The following is a 16,862-nucleotide window of genomic DNA, read 5'->3' as shown; positions in this document are numbered from 1 at the left end:
ATAGAGGTAATGAAACTGACCCGACAACTGCCTCAATGGCTGCTACCGCGACTTCCGTCCTCGGAAACCCTAACCTCGGTCTCACCAAGCCGCCGCCGTCGGCCTTCTTCGGCGTGCGAGTTCCTCCGAGTCTTGAGAGGCCGAGGCGGTTTTCCTCCGCTCCGCGGCCGGCGCTCGCTTCTGCCGTGTCGTGCACGATGACCAATGGGGCCACGGTCGTTGAGGCGGCGGAGAACAGGACGCCCGGGGTCGGACTGAGGCCAGATCCGTTCGGCCGCTTCGGGCGGTTCGGGGGAAAGTACGTGCCGGAGACACTGATGTATGCACTCTCCGAGCTCGAGGCCGCGTTCTGGGCTGTCTCGAAGGATGAAGATTTCCAGGTCGGATTATGTTTTATCTGTAACTTTGTAGTCTGAATGGTTATACATGCTTCTTGCACCGTTGACCCACTCAAAAGATTTGGTCTTTGCCAATCTTTGGCCGCATATTATACTTTGGGTTTTCGTTCGATATGGATCGATTCTAAAGCTACTCAGAAACGATGACGGGATTGCTATTGTTTATGAAGTGAATAGGATTTGCTCCTTTCTGTTTCATTTTTGGATTCGCTGTGTTATTTATTTTCTTTTAGAATAAAAAATTGTGCCTTCCCTTCTGATCATAAAAGATCAAGGAAGGATTCATCATTTATGCCTTATGGCTTGTTTTTTCTCTTTTTTGTCAGACAAATGGACTCTTTTGAGGTTTTGGATCATGATCGTGGTACTTTGTTTCATATCTTGATTTAGATTTGAAGTTAATAAGATGGTGCGAGGATCATTTACATTTTCATTGAATCTCATATATGTAGTTACCTGCATGTTAATCATTTTCGGAATAACCTGCATTGACTTTCTGAGTACCTGCTGGTTGAACTTTCCTATCATTTATTAGTATTGCTGCTTCACTTTTAGAGAAACACTGGTTAAACGTCTGTGACTCATCTTCTGTGAAAATTTCTTAGATGGAACAGTATACTAGAACTACTGGTCTACTTGATCAAGCCGTGTGACATGGGCTTCCAGATAATCAGATATCTAATCATGATTTTTTTTATGTGAATCCTTTCATGTCAGATCATTTTCTGTCAGTTGAATATCCTTGGTAATCTTCTCATAATTCTGATGTCGTTGTGGTCAGAGATGGACATTGTCACATTTACTGTTGCTGTTTTTTTGTTTGAACTGTTTTGTTACGGAGGAATGACTAGCTTGTTTAATGCATTCATTTCTTTTGCATTGGCTATTTGGCTCTGACCTTCAAATTAGTTGAAATTCTTCTTGACTGTCTAGGATGCTTATTTAAAGTCTAAATGCTATAAAAACTAAATATTTGAGTAGAAATTTGGGGTGGGCTTTGTCTGTCTGCACTGTTATTTCAGACTTCTTATTACATCATGCAATGATTATCTATAAGTGTGACTCCTGCATTGTCTACTACTGATTGATTGCTAGGTTCACATTTTCTGGTTCCCTCATTCCTTATTTTAGTTTCTTTGTTACAGAAAGAATTGGATGGGATTCTTAAAGATTATGTTGGCCGAGAAAGTCCGCTTTACTTTGCAGAACGGCTCACAGACCATTATAGGCGCCCTAATGGTGAGGGCCCACACATTTATTTGAAGAGGGAAGATCTCAATCATACTGGTGCCCACAAGATTAATAATGCTGTTGCACAAGCTTTACTTGCCAAAAAATTGGGAAAGAAGCGCATCATAGCCGAGACAGGTGCTGGTCAGCATGGAGTTGCCACAGCTACAGTATGCGCTAGATTTGGTTTGGAATGTATTGTCTATATGGGTGCCCAAGATATGGAGAGACAGGCCCTCAACGTGTTCAGAATGAGGCTTCTTGGAGCAGAGGTTTGTATATATTATATGAGACATTGTACACAGTGGGACATCAGGTTTGGGGCAGAGGATTTGTCTAGCATCATTATCTTAGTATATATCAAGCATAACATGACATTGTCGACCATCATGCAATTGCATGCTTGCTATTTGGGAATAATGTCTCAAATTCAACAACCACAAGCTGCATTGTTTCAACACTGGAGTGAACAATTTAAGCAGTTACTATGATTTTCTGCTAAACAGTTGGAAAATTAGTGCCTTTTGGTTGCCGATATATGAGAATAGACCACCTTTGTCTGAATGGTTTCCTTCCATATTCTCATGACATCAATGTTGTTTTAGTTGTATATTCTCAAGTCCTTCATAAGATAACTCCTTTGGTTGCTCAGACTATACATTTGAGTCTGCAAATATTTTTCAAGTTAAGATATCTCCTAATTATTAAAAACATATTAGTGTAATCAATTTTTTTTTACTTGAGAGTTTTTTGTGATAATAATGCTAAGTTTACTGATTTTCAATTCTGACATGCTTATTAGGTTTTTTATTAAAGAATTTGATATATCTTGCTTCATTCCTTGGCTGGTATCGTAGTATGCTGCAAATTGGAAATTTGGAGATACATGATATGGGAGTCAATCTGAAAAGAGCTACAGTTTCCTGATTCTTGTGGTTGTTTATGGCATTTATCAATACATTAATGTCACCATGATTATGGTTAATTCCATGCAGGTAAGAGCTGTCCATTCTGGCACTGCTACACTAAAGGATGCCACTTCGGAGGCTATACGTGACTGGGTGACCAACGTAGAAACAACACATTACATTTTAGGGTCTGTTGCAGGCCCACATCCATATCCAATGATGGTTAGAGAATTTCATGCAGTAATTGGCAAAGAAACGAGAAAACAGGCATTAGAGAAATGGGGTGGGAAACCAGATGTGCTGGTTGCATGTGTTGGTGGTGGTTCAAATGCCATGGGACTCTTCCATGAATTTATTGATGATACAGATGTAAGGTTAGTCGGTGTAGAGGCAGCTGGATTTGGATTAGACAGCGGAAAGCATGCAGCAACTTTAACAAAGGGAGAGGTGGGGGTTCTTCATGGTGCCATGAGTTATTTGCTCCAGGATGATGATGGTCAGATAATTGAGCCCCATTCTATAAGTGCTGGGTCAGTATGATTCTGTATTTATTGGATCTATGCAGTTTTCAGTAGCATCATTGTTCTATGAACTGTCAGTTAACTCGGATAATTTATTTCTCATATGATAGTTTGGATTATCCTGGCGTTGGACCTGAGCATAGCTATTTGAAGGATCTTGGACGTGCTGAATACAATAGCGTCACAGATCAAGAGGCTTTGGAAGGTAATAAAATTTATTAATTTCTGCATTTATTTTGTTCTATTCTAGTTTTAACTATATCCATTTAAATGGTAATGGTACCACCTATTCGTAGTGTGTATAATTGTGATAGAGAGGGAGTCAAATTATCACTTTTTCATAGTTTACGGGCCAACATATGGGTGCAGAAGGTAGCAAAAAAATAGGAAGAGATGGACCATGGATAAAAGTAAAGAGGACAATGGGATTATATTATTCGAAATTTTACGTGTGAAGCATGTATTGAGATCATTGCTACCTTGACTCTTGTCTCAATCCTGATGAACCTGTGTTGGATAGTCATCATCTTCACACATTCTATGATCATATATCAATGACTTTAGATGTCGATAGTTGTGGTCTTCCAAAAGTCAATAGAAGCACCCGTAGCCACATCAGAAGTGTTATAACCTTCTTATATATATATCCTCAGTTTCTCTTTGCTTTTTCACCGCTATATGATTTAATTAAGAAAATAGCTTTCTTCGTTCCTGTCTTCGAATCTGAATATCATATGCATGTCCGAGTTTGATTTATTGTCTGCATGTGTACGGACATTATACCCTGCTTAGACCCCGCATTGGTGGGAGCCTCATGCACCGGTTATGCCCCTTTTATGTATGCATACATTACACATATATGTGCATTTGACAGGGCTGGAAAAGATGAGTAATGCCCAGGATGTATTCTAGTAAAGCATTTAAGTGGAGGTGAAAGGAATTGATCGATAAAACATCATCTGATGCTGCAGAGAATTCAATCAAAGAAAGATGTGAAGTATATCTTCAAGATGAAGCTGAGTAGTATATTAATCTAATACTGAAGTGTAATGATTGTTTTTTACCAGAAAAATTCACAAGTTTCAAGGACTAAGTCATTTGTGAGTTGAAGAGAAGTCGATAACATGCATGCAAAGCATTTAGGGATGTACCATTGACTGGTTTAGTTTGCATACAATTAGCAAAAGTCACTTTTTATGTGCTTGAACCTCCAAGTTTGGCCTAGTAATGGAGCGCCAGATGTGGAACAGAAGATATCTCAGAAACATCTTTAATCAGCTTTCTGCTACTGAATAGATTCTAAATAATTGGGATCAACTTCATGATTGCAGTGAATATGAACCCCTGCATCCTTTAATTGCTTGCATTCAAAGACACTGCTGCTTGTTACTAGTGTTCCTACAGCCATTTTCTGATTTTTGCTAACTGATGTTTTCCTGCTTCTGCTGTTGCTCAGCTTTCAAGCGAGTGTCTCGTTTGGAAGGTATCATCCCAGCTCTTGAAACTTCTCATGCGCTGGCTCACCTGGAAGTACTTTGTCCAACTCTGCCCAACGGCACGAAGGTGGTGGTTTGCTGCAGTGGCAGAGGTGACAAGGATGTCCAAACCGCCATTAAACATCTCCAGCTATAGAGCCCTTGTCAATCCTTATACTTGCAGCAGTTGGGTCTCTTGTAGTATGCGAACCTTGTTTAAACTGCTATTACCTATCAATAAATTCTGCTGCTACTCTGTATTACAGTGTCTTGTATTTTTTATGGAACGAACTAAGTTTCCTCAGCAATATATGTTCGAGTACTCAACATGCTCGTAGACCACCTGGTTAGTAATGAAATGACATGGTTTTCATCCTCACACACAGCAATTGCAGCGGTGAGAATATTCATCTCTCATTTGCTGTTTTTAGTAGTCTCTTCTTTCCACAACTCTTTTTCTGAATAAAACTAAGAAAAAGAATATCAGAAATAATTTAAGGTCGTGAAAAGTATGAATTTTATTAGGTCATGCTTAAATATGGCATGGTGTTAATATTTTAATCTTGGCGATATATAATGTACATATAATAAAAATATAAAAAATCACTTTCATGAAAAAATTTATATATATATATATATATATATATTTGTGTGTGTCCGTTTGTGATGTGGCGACGTTGGCCGCACACGAACGGAGGATATGGTTATCAAGGAAACCACACGGGGTCCACAGCAATCCCTGATCCGCTACCCTTCCTTCATATCTCGCCACCGGACGCTTTGGGCTCGCTGCTCCCATGGCGTCCTCTTTCTTCGTTCGCACTCAAGTATCGCCCATGACTCCGCTGCTGCCGGACGCCTCCCAGAGGTCGGCGTCGATGCCCACTATGTCCGAGATCATGGACGCCTCCCGGACGCAGGGCCTCCGCCTCCGCCTCCAGTCGCTGGGGCCCTTCTTCCGCGTGCGGGCGGAGGCCGAGGGCGGGGCGGAGCTGGGGAGGGCAGAAGGTGTCGTCAGGCCGTGGGTCGGGGGCAAGGTGCTGCACCTGGACTCCATGAGGCTCAGCCAGGACACGCTCCGCATGGACCGCTCTATCTTCGGCTTCGGCCTCTTCATTGGTGCCGCCGCCGTCCGCCACGGCTTCGACCGAGGTTGCCGCCGGGCCGAGCTCCTCGCCATAAACGACTCGCCTCTCTTTCATTCCAAGGTACATAAGTAATGTATATGATATATCCCTCTCCCAAAACCCTGGTCATTAAACTGTAGTCAGCTATTTGCATTATATTATAGTGCTTTAGGGAACGTCTAAATTGCATGTTTAGCCCAACACACATGGAATTGCATACATGCTATAAAGTTCTTTTTCTTCCTTAGCATATATATTAATAAAATTTGTAGAATTTCACGAACAATCTTTGACATCTTCGCATATGTGGTAATAAACTCTAAGAACAAGTCGAATTCAGGAAATATTAGTAGGATTGAAAAGGTCATGAGGTGGAAGTATGGTTTGAGCAGGGAGAAAGGAGAAGGGTAACAATAGTTGATATATATGAAACAAATTATAAAAAAATTTAAAGCATTATATCCATTATATATGTATTGGGGGTTCATTATCTGTTCGCTGACATAGTTCTCCTGTTAGCTTGTGAGGTTTTACACGAGGATGGGATTCAAGGCGGTGCACGAGGTAGATGGATCATCGGTGGGCGATTTGGCTCACATGTTGGTGTGGGGAGGTAGAGGGACTAGAATGGATGCTGACATAGAACAGCTTCTTATTAAATGGGGCAAAAGATTTAAGTCCTAAAGGTGATGTAATTGACATCCCTGACATTTCTGTTTTAATTGCCAACAGTAGATTCATGGTAATTCACTCACATTACCATTTAGCTATGCAAGTGATCAATCCCCAAGTTGCAAAAATAGTCTTTTTGTCTAACAGAGATAAAACTGTGCATTTCAACCTTATACATTAGAAAATTACACTTTATGTTTGAATGAAACCACGATTTTGTATTAACAGGAGCAATGCACAGTGCACTATTATCTGGCTTTGTCAATCCAATATCAGCACTGCTCTTGGTTGACCAAGTATTAAAACCATCCTCTGCACCAAGCGCAATATTTTGGTTGCCTACAATGCCAGAAAACTCGAGAATCAGGGATTGGTTCAGAGACATCACTGAAGCAAAACTTGCATGATCATGGAAAAATTGCACCTCTGATAGAAAAAAAAAAAAAAAAAAGTCTTGTCTATTGGTTGCTTCATCAGTATTAAATTATGGCAGAAACTTTGCTAGCTTTCTAGAGTAATATTCATGTTTCTTGAGAGAAGTGGCATTCTTTCTATTAAGAAAATATCAAATAAGTAGTGGACAGTTACAGTGTCATCAGTTGATACTCTTCCATTCAGCATAAGATATATTTACAAAATGAAGTTCCTCAACTCCTGAACACATTAGATAACCCTGCATGTAGAAAGCTAATTTCATTTTGTATTTATGCTCAAAACACATTAGAACAGGTGTTGCTCCTCGGTTGACTATAGTTTCATTGTTGTACTAGAGGAATCTACTTTATGAATGATTCAAATTGCAAGATGGAAAGTATCTCTTTGATCATTCCCTAAATTGATCGATTACATATTTTCACATAATTGGGGTCCTGTGAGTGTCTCATCATATTATGCTCCTGTGCATGCAATCAAAGAGATCAGGTGCAGAGAAAATGGAGAAGGTAGGTGTGTTTCATGGCACATTGGAAAGTAATGTGTATGTGTGTCGTTGCTCTGATCATCACTTTCCTATTCATAATTGTTCAGTTTCCTGTGGTTCCACAGACACCCCTTCATTGACTTCATTGATGCCATCATTTTCTGTTTTGATCTGCCATATTTCGGACGTGGGATTTCAATAATGTTAATATTAAAGGAGATAACAGAGCAATAAATGTATTTGTTATTTTCAAAGGTTTTTCCCCTATATCTTTGTGGCAAAATTAACTGTCTTTATGCCGTCATTCACTTGAAGATTTTAAACCATTTTCTAAGCTACTCTTCCTGTTCAAAGGTATATTTGTGCTTGTGGACAGCTGTGGTAGAGTTGGAAGATATATATTTCTTTTGTTCAGAATTATGAGTCTGCAACTCTGTGTCAACTTAATCATCTACTAATATTTCTTTTATTATTATATGGTCATCTGGACTTTGCCAAATGCATCATGATGAAGATAATCATGACCGCAGAAAAGTTAGGGTTGAGTTTTCATTAAATCGACTCGTTACGTGGAGAGTCGCGAAATATAGGGAGGCATAGTAATTGTATTGGTCAAAGACAAAGCAAAGACAAACTTAGATGAGATGATATAGTAGCTGAAAAGAATGAACACTCAGTAACATGACTGAAATAAGAGATGAATCATCTATGGAGCTTTTAGTTATAGAGAAACTTCAAATAGTTAATATGTATCACTATAGCTTTGGTGTGAATAGAGTAAACCTTTAGAGGCAATCAAGATTTGGAGATAGAAGCCAAAAGTTCCTCTAGTGAGGAAAGTGGAAGGTTGTGGATAGTCATGCTGTGAGTGAATGATATATATTTACAAACCTATGAAGTCATAGCAGAAAAACTAGATGTACTTTTTCTGATGCAGTATGGTGTAGTTTTGTGAAGGCATGTTTGTAATCTCTGTCGTTTAAAGGAGCAAACATTATCACATTTTAGATAGATTTCGATGACTCCACCTTTTTCTTCTAGTAAAAGAAAAGGGACAGAACAAGAGAACCAGCAGAGCTAGTGAGTTCATAGTCATTGACATGTCATACGAGTGGGTAGTTGGTGTGCAACAAAATTTTGCCAGAAATCTAAAACTCATAATCTGTAATCACTACAAATCACAGAGTGCACATTGCCATTAGGAAACCCTTCTACTTGTCTAACAGCCAATTGCTACCATCTACAGCATGCAACTAAAGAACACTGTAGGCAGTACTTCGTTCTACACTGAGCTCTTCTGGTCGTTGCCTCCTTGCTTTGATGAATCATTAAATGCGAGTTTATGACTGAGCCCTTTTTTTCTCCTGTCCTCCTTGAGCTGGTTAAGTCTTAGCTTTTCATTTACTTTTCCTGAGAACACAGACCATTGGCTTGCAAAGTTTTGCGTGACTCCCCCTCTGAAGCAATCTTTCTTTTAGAGCCATAGGATTCATGCATGTAACACTCAGGTCAAGCTACCCATTCGATTGTTCTCCGTTTCTGCTGCTGTTGTGCCTGTGTACCAATAGTTCTAAGCAGCAATGTTCCAGTCCTGCTTTGAATGTGTTATTAGGGGATGAAACTATATATATCAGCGACACCTGTTTACATACAAGGGGGGTGGAGAACATCATCACCCACATGCTGCTCAGGTCAGTACACCTCGCAAGGAAAGGAAAATTAACTGCAGGAGCAGGTGGTGGGCACTGAAGAAGTTCTCTGAGGTAGCCATTCAAGTCCTCCTTGTGAGTCAACTTGACTCTTCTATATGCTACGAGTTGCAGTGAACCTTGGATGCTTGTCATACTCCTGCCAGTGATATAAAGTGGTGGATGATCCATATATTAAACCAGTTTTAGCCAGGTTATCTTTTGTGGATACAGATGGACACTGCTAGTTTTGAACTCTTGTTTTAGGTTTAAGGCTTTTTGAGCAAATTATGTACTGATGAAGCATGGTTTGGAATTGAACAGTGACTGGAATCTGAAGCTGGTGGCACGCCACAAAGCAGCAACAGGAAGCGCCGAGCAATTCCAAACACAGTGCAGCCGCCTGGCACAGCTGCTGCATCCGATAGCACCAGAAGCCTCTCGTTGCTCTGAGACCATCAGCTTCACCACTTCCAACACCAAGCATAAGAAACAAGTAAAAGAAGGGGGCAAGCATTCATGGACGAGTGACAAGAGATGGGAAACAAAAGGACAACTCGCAATTCATTCCTACAAAGTCACTCGATGGCTTCTGTCCTCGGGGATGTGCTGTCTTCCTCCGGACTTTTTTTACTGCACTCGGCCGGCCTTCCTTTCACTTTGAGCTACGTCTTTTACCCCCTTCTCTGCCCAGGTCCTCAAAGCCATACTTCTATGAAGCTAGCTAATAAACCGTACTTTTGTTGCAGAACATGTCATGGTCCATTAGCATCCGATTTCCACTCGGATCATTGCAACCTTCTTCTCTTGCTGCTTGTCGTCGCAAGAGAGACAGTGCTGCCGGTGCCGGTGTCGGTGGTGCTCTCACAGTTTGCAGGTGATGTCCCGGATGAAGCCAGAAACGTCGCTGCTCTCGCCTTCTCCTTGTGTGACTCGAGAACAATGAGACTGTAGCAGGAGAACACATACTCCTGTCCACACAAACATGTTGGTGCATTAACACATGAGTCAACTTCTATTTCCTAAGAAACCAATATATGCATAGCTTATAGCTTCAGGACTTACGGCGTCCAACGATCCACAGCACGAGAGTAGACTCGTCTTGGATTCCACCAACCTTTTAGTCAACCTTGCATCCCATGCAGCGAGAACTGCTGCAGCAGCTATAGTTGATGGTTGGAAATCCACTAAATTCATCACTGCACTTATCGATCTTATGGTTTCAAGCTTCCTTTGGCTTTAAAGATCAATAGGTATCAGATTAAGCGAGTGTTACCAACCTTCCATAGCTGCAAAGATGAAGTCGATGGCTTTGGATATCAATCCCTTCTGTCCACGTTCATCAAACTTGGATGCGAAGACATTCAGATAAGCGAAAGGCGTGACGGTAAGCATCCTCCACTCTAATGTACTCAAGACAAAAAGCTCCATTCTCTGTGCTGCTTCGCTGCTGAATCTGTAGCCTTTCACTCGGAATTCTGAGACCGCAGGCGCGCTGTGTTCTTCCATCTTCGCCGCCAACGACAAGCATGCCACCGACAGCAATTCGAGTGCCCAGGTTTTGCCTTTCTGCTCCATCCATGAACCAGAAGCTTCAGTCGACAAAGCATTTAAACAGAAACAAACAATGGATCGCGTGCGGCACTGACCATTGTGTCAATGGTTTTGTGCGCAAAGAAGCGGTCAAAGTACGCCACCGCGGTGTACGCCGTTCTCAATCCGAATCGGAAACAGCGCTGCGCCTGCAAGAGAAACCGAAGGGGGAACCCATCAGGAACAGACAATCCAAGAGACGAAGGAACCGATCGACGTATCGACAGATGACAGCCGACTTCAACAATCCATCGAATGGCACCAGAACGAGCGGGGTCGCACGAGCTCTCGGGCGACGAGTCGCGAGTTCTGCTCTCGCGATCCTTCTCTCTGCTCAACAGCCACTCTACGTATTCGCCGTCTGCTTCCAGGGCGAGTATCTCGTTGCAGAGCGCCGCCATGTCATTCTTCAGGACACCGTCGTCGTCTTCGTCATCCAAACCCGGCCCGTCTTCCTCCCAGATAAGAGCGGATGGGGGAGCACAGTCACTTGACTCGGCCATCAGAACTGTTCGACGCCGGTCGTCGTGATGAACGGAGGACGAAGGAACAGGGAGGTGGGAATGTTTCACGCTCCCGCAGTCAAAATCCGCGGCAAATTTACCGCAATGGATCGAGGAGAGAGTGAAAGAGGATAATTAGCGCCATAGATGTAGCTAGCTGAGGAGGAGGAGCCGATGGAGGAGGAGAAGAGTGGCCTCCAGCAGCGCTTTTGCAATCGCGAGCTGTTGACAGAACAGAGTGAGAGAATAGACGTGGGGCCCTTCACCGCAGGCTTCGCCACTGAACCATTCGGAGGAAATGGCGGTAAGCCAATGAGATAATTTTTAGATCCGATCCAATATAAATTAATTATAAACAAAATAAATTATAACTATTTTTTTATAGTAAAAATATACTTTAAAAAAATGTAGTTGTGAAAATGACTCTTTGCTTAAAAATCGATTGGCTTCATGAAATTTTAATCTACTCATTAATAATAATCAGTGCAACATCAAATGTGTATATAAATCCTTTGAGACTGTACAAAAGTTACGGATCCTTTATGAGAAAGTATAGTAAGAATGTCACATGAATTAGGCAAGATTGATTATACTACATCTGAAATGGCACTTTACTCTCGTTATCCTTTCTTCTTTCGTGACAACTAATCACTCTCGTGTGAGTGAGTTTGATGCCAAATGACGTCTAAAATAGTTTTCATATTATATGAACTTTTGTTTCATCATCATAAATCTTTAGTGCAATCAGACTAGAGAACAATATGCACGTGATTTAACTCCAAAGATTAGAGTTTTGAGTCATATCTTGGATTTCGACAAGATCAAACATGGTCAGGGTTCTAATTATATATAGGTAAATACTAAAATCAAGATGTATAGATAAATACTCCGTCAACAATTAAATAGTTGGCTACTCTCTATCTGTTGTTTTCCTTGTGTTGGATGCTAAAGGAAGAAGGTTTGTACTTCTTCTACTTCATCAGTTGCAGCTGCACCAGTGTGACTTTATTACATACATCATCACTCGTAGGCTAATAGACTTTTAATTCATGCATTTCTCTTTACGTACTAAACTGTCCTATATATATATATGTATGCAATCATCCTCATGTTGTCATAGTCACATGATCCTTCACCTTCCTCAAGAATGAAATATTTCCTTACTAATCACAATGAATTATCGAGAATCTAAGAAACTCGAGTTCGTTCGAATGAAATCGAATCAGGACTCTCATGAGGACTGAATAATGTTTAAACGCAAACAATTAAGCTCTTATACTATGAGTGGTCCGATTCTTTGTCTTTGTAATATGGAATTATTCTTAGGTTCGTCTTGACGTTTATCTCATACACAAATGTTTATCTCATAACACATAAGATATACATTGGTCTTAAGAACTTTCTCTCTCTTTTGGAAGGAGATCGTCGCTTGACCATCTTGTTCCTTGAATGCTTGTTTCATCTGATCTGGTTGTCTCTCCTACACTGTGATCTCGCTGCTCATGCCCGATTCTTTCCTGTGCATGAGTAGTGCCTGCAGGGATATGATTTCTTTCTCAGTACTAACGTAAACTGATGCCCCTTACAGACGCATCCGGACATGCAGTAGAGTCCGGTGACCAAGTTTGATGCTCGTCTCCATGCTTCGGAAGACTGCATCAGGAATCTCATTGGAACGCAACCTCATGCAGCACAATTGTAGATGACAGACAGATAGGGAAAAGACTAGACTCGCATAAGATCCAAATCGAGCCAAGTTGGCATCCATCGGTCTGCTTCCCTGTCTTATTCGTGAATTATTGGAGTATTATTTTCAGGCTAGTCTTCAAGTCTTTTGGGTGACCTCCGATTTCGAACATGCCTCCATTACTGTAGTCTTTTGTCAACTTCAACCCCCTTCCTTGACTTGATTGATTTGTTTTGTGTTTCTCATCGGATGAGGTTTTAGTTTATTGCTACCATCAAGAACACAATCAATTGGACTTCTCGATAATGAACTTTCTGATGAATTGGATTGTGATATGAGACTAATGTGACAGATTAGGAAGCCACTTGAAGTGAAGTAACTATTAATGTCTGGTGTAAACTTTATATTAATTGCATCAGGGAGAGAGGAGTAGTCAATTCTTGAATCACATTCACTCTTCTCTCGGATTAGGATTGGAATACGCTATCATGGGCCTCGTGAATTGATGGCGAAATGCTCGAGGAAGAAACACTGTATCATGTACGACATATATTCGATTTAAACACCCACTATTTATTTACTTGTATTAAGAAGGTCTTATCGTTACCTCCAAACGTTTTATAGGCTTGTTTTGATGAGGGGATGTCTCTTGTATAAATTATAATATTTTTGTTTATAAATTCCTCCATTTTATTAGAGATTTTATTGATTTATTCAGAAAGGTGTGATATTCTTATGAATCTATATGTAATATATCAGTTTTCTCCTAATCCCGTAAGATCACCTAAGGATATACAAAATAAAAAATATATTAGTAATTTAATGAATACATGGATATGTTAGTATCGAGTTGACACTAAGAGGGGGGTGACTTAGTATAGCAAAAAAATTACGTCGGTTTGAAAATCTTCGTACGATAAAAATCAATTTCGGAAATGTGTTTGACTTGAAAGCATGTTCATAAATGTAGTGAAAATAGTAAGTAAGAAAAGCAGTTTGTAGTAAAGGTAAATTATACAAATAGAAATGCAAACCGAGTTTATAGTGGTTCGGTCGTCGTGACCTACATCCACTCCCGATTCCTCTTCTGTCGAGGCCACCGTAATCCACTAATGATCTTCTTTCAACGGGTAAAGATTAACTACCTTTTTATATCCCTCTTCTCCTTTTCACAGGTTTAGGAGATAATCTTTACAAGCATATACTCCTATCTAAATTGAATTATAAACTTAGAACTAGAGGATAGGATTTCTCAAGTGATTACTACAACGTTTTCTCACTTTTAAATTCTTTGCGCTTGTGTGTGTTAATCAAGAATGAGAAAGATGTTTAAAGGCCTCAATTAGATTCAAACTTGGAGCCTAAAAATATCTAATCCCCGATTTTCGGGGTACCAACGGTATCATCGCTTGTGCTGACGGTACCATCGTCGGTGCTTTCTGACACTGGGTGGTACCACCACATGACATCTTGCTACTTAGTGGTACCACCACTCAGTATGGTTGTACCACTACCTAGTAGTCTCTCGGAGACTGTGTTTGGGCGGTACCATCGCCCGACACAATCTCGGAGACTGTGTCATGACGGTTCTATCTGTTGAGTCACTATATGGGCCTTTTACTTAGCCCAACATAGCTCCAACTTGGACCCAATTAACCCTTAATTGAGTTGACTTAATTTCAACCTAATTATATGCTAACTATAAATTTTAATGCATACAATAAGCTAAATAAGTCCGATAAGTCTAGGTTTCTTCCAGCGAGCTTCCGGTGAACTTCTGTCGATATCTCGGCAATATTCTAGCAAACTCCCGGCAAGCTCTTAGACTTCACGATGATTTTTTTGATGAGTCCCGATGAGCTTTTTTGGCAAGCTCCTAGACTTCTCGGTCAATTCTGACAGAACTTCCGACAAACGTTCGGACTTCCGATGAACTCTTGAACTCCCAACGAAATCTCGTTCTTGAATCCGAGACTTTATTTTGCTTTATGCCTTGATCGCTATATTAGTTAATTTTGTATAATTGAAACCTATCTCGATTTAAATATATAGGCAATGTAAATTATAAAGATAGATTTTATAAATTTTGAATAAATAGATGATAAGGGTTCAACCAGCATGTCATATAAAAAATCACTACGTAGAAGTACCCTTATCACGTCGCTAAGAAATCAAACGACAAATTATCCTTAGATATTAATCCAGAGCCACATCTAGCAATATGTCAAAATGAAAATTCTAAGGATTTGATGTTACTAACAATATAAAACACATCCCTATTCTATAAAATCTAAGTAAGTTACGGGTTATAATTTTTTTAAAAAAATAGTTTAATCTCACGACCACATTCAATCTCTCATAATAAGCCTTAAACAAATAGAAAACCTAATTAAAATGGGGTTATCAAATATATATATATATATATATATATATATATATATATATATATATATATAAGCATTTTAAATACTATGAGGTATGAACAAAATAAAAGTACTAATACCATCTCCCGTTTCTAATCCATTCTAAATCATTAATAGATTAAACTTTTTATGTAGCAATATATAATACGTACTAATACCAAATCCAACAAATAACTTCATTTTCTGTGTGAAATTAATCCAAACATTTTTTAGACTTGTTTGCTTTTATTTTGGTTTCTAACATACAAATGACACACACATATATATATACACACACATAGAAATCCACATTAAAAACACAACCATTGACAACATCAAATTCTTTGAATCTTGTATTTACTTATGAGGCAATAATTGATTAACCTAATCAACGTACCATATTTCAAATGAAATGCTAAGTCTTCACTTGTCCTCCATTTGGCCTCCACTTAGTCTAGTGATTCACATTTCTTACCATTTGTGCTTCTCCGTACCATCACATCCTTTGATTAATCACAAGCTTAACATAAAACCATATTCTTTAGAGCCTAATTAATTTTGCTTATGGCGAGACGATCGACCACCCTATCTCAGTCAACCCAAAGCATAACTCGTACGTCATATATGATGGTAAGATCTACGTATTCCATGACGTCCATGTTCTTAAAACAAGTATGTCCTATGTAAATTATGAGTCATAATCTATCCCAATTTCGAATACTTTAACAGCATGCATGTTGCTATCTTACATCAAACACAATAAACTAAATGAGTCATAGAGATTGAGAGCACACAGTTTCTTTGGCTTACCTCCGTTTGTTTTCTTCAAATAATTCATAGAATTTTCGTTCTCTTCAACACAATAATCTCTATCGAGCTCATGTAGGTCTTCTCAATACCTCTCAACTTAATGTAATAATTAGTGGATACACAATACTATGACTACTAGATTGGCATGAGATGAGATGTGAGACCTACGTAATTAATTTTAATCGAGGTAGGTGTTGCACCAACCGGGTTTTCTTTTTCGGCACTATCCTTATCTAACTACATAAACTAGTTTTCCTAGCCAAATGAGTATTATTTAGCTTGCTTGATGAGTTTTTATCATCATCATCATCATCATCAACAACAACAACATGATTATGACAGTTTACCTTGATTGGTGGGTGACACGATCGTTGACCCAACATGTTGACTGTTGACTCGCCACGCTATCTCAATTATTGTTTCTTAATTTTTTTTCTAAATAATTTGTTCCTTTTTAGATATGCTCTGATTATGATAATTCAACTTTTCTTATTGAGAAAATGGTTTAGATACACATTATAAATTGAGAAAATTGAAGAGTATATGTATTGATGGAACGAAAGTGTCTCGCATTGTTTTACTTCCCTTAATGATGGGAAATATCATTGGAAGCATTCAGAAATTTGGTGAAAGGATTTGGCTTTGGATTAATAGACGGATCAATTCATAGACCACTATCCATAAGATACTAATCTCAATGGTCTATCGTCCCACCTTAACAATATATGAAGCAACCAACTAATGTCACCATCAACTCGGCTAACCATTGGAGTACGTGCTATTATATTTATATATGATCCAGACTTAATAGGTTATATGTGTGTGTGTATGTTAAAGGAAAAGCCACGTACAGAAGACATTTCTGTGATTGATATTAGAATCTCTATCCTCAGTTATGATCGTCTCGATCTGCATCACCAATTCCTATG

The 16,862-nt window shown here is 39.5% G+C and overlaps 2 protein-coding genes across 5 annotated transcripts; both read left to right on the top strand.

The window, feature by feature from the left end:
• LOC135609648 (tryptophan synthase beta chain 1) lies at nt 1-4,859 on the top strand. The gene is made up of 5 exons (XM_065103108.1): nt 1-380; nt 1,544-1,900; nt 2,624-3,066; nt 3,168-3,262; nt 4,514-4,859. The coding sequence occupies exons 1-5, from the start codon at nt 36-38 to the stop codon at nt 4,687-4,689; spliced, it is 1,416 nt and encodes a 471-aa protein (XP_064959180.1). The 5' UTR covers nt 1-35; the 3' UTR covers nt 4,690-4,859.
• Nucleotides 4,860-5,229: 370 nt separating this feature from the next.
• Nucleotides 5,230-11,490, top strand: LOC135609647 (uncharacterized). 4 transcript variants are annotated; one of them, XR_010485826.1, is made up of 4 exons: nt 5,263-5,740; nt 6,179-6,345; nt 6,560-9,152; nt 9,263-9,995. XR_010485826.1 is itself a non-coding variant. In XM_065103107.1 (3 exons), exons 1-2 carry the CDS (start codon nt 5,330-5,332, stop codon nt 6,341-6,343), a joined length of 576 nt encoding a protein of 191 aa, XP_064959179.1. In that variant the 5' UTR covers nt 5,264-5,329; the 3' UTR covers nt 6,344-6,345; nt 9,263-9,995. The 4 variants fall into 4 exon arrangements, 1 of the variants encoding a protein (XP_064959179.1); XR_010485828.1 differs by lacking the exons at nt 6,179-6,345; nt 6,560-9,152 and adding an exon at nt 10,429-11,490 and having other exon boundaries at nt 5,600-5,740; nt 9,263-9,602; nt 9,688-10,325; XR_010485827.1 differs by lacking the exon at nt 6,179-6,345 and having other exon boundaries at nt 5,230-5,740.
• The last annotated feature ends 5,372 nt before the right edge of the window (nt 11,491-16,862 follow it).

The sequence above is a fragment of the Musa acuminata genome, chromosome BXJ2-4, assembly GCF_036884655.1.
Source record: "Musa acuminata AAA Group cultivar baxijiao chromosome BXJ2-4, Cavendish_Baxijiao_AAA, whole genome shotgun sequence".
NCBI classification, from domain to species: Eukaryota; Viridiplantae; Streptophyta; class Magnoliopsida; order Zingiberales; family Musaceae; genus Musa; species Musa acuminata.
This window is presented reverse-complemented; position numbering and strand designations above follow the sequence as displayed.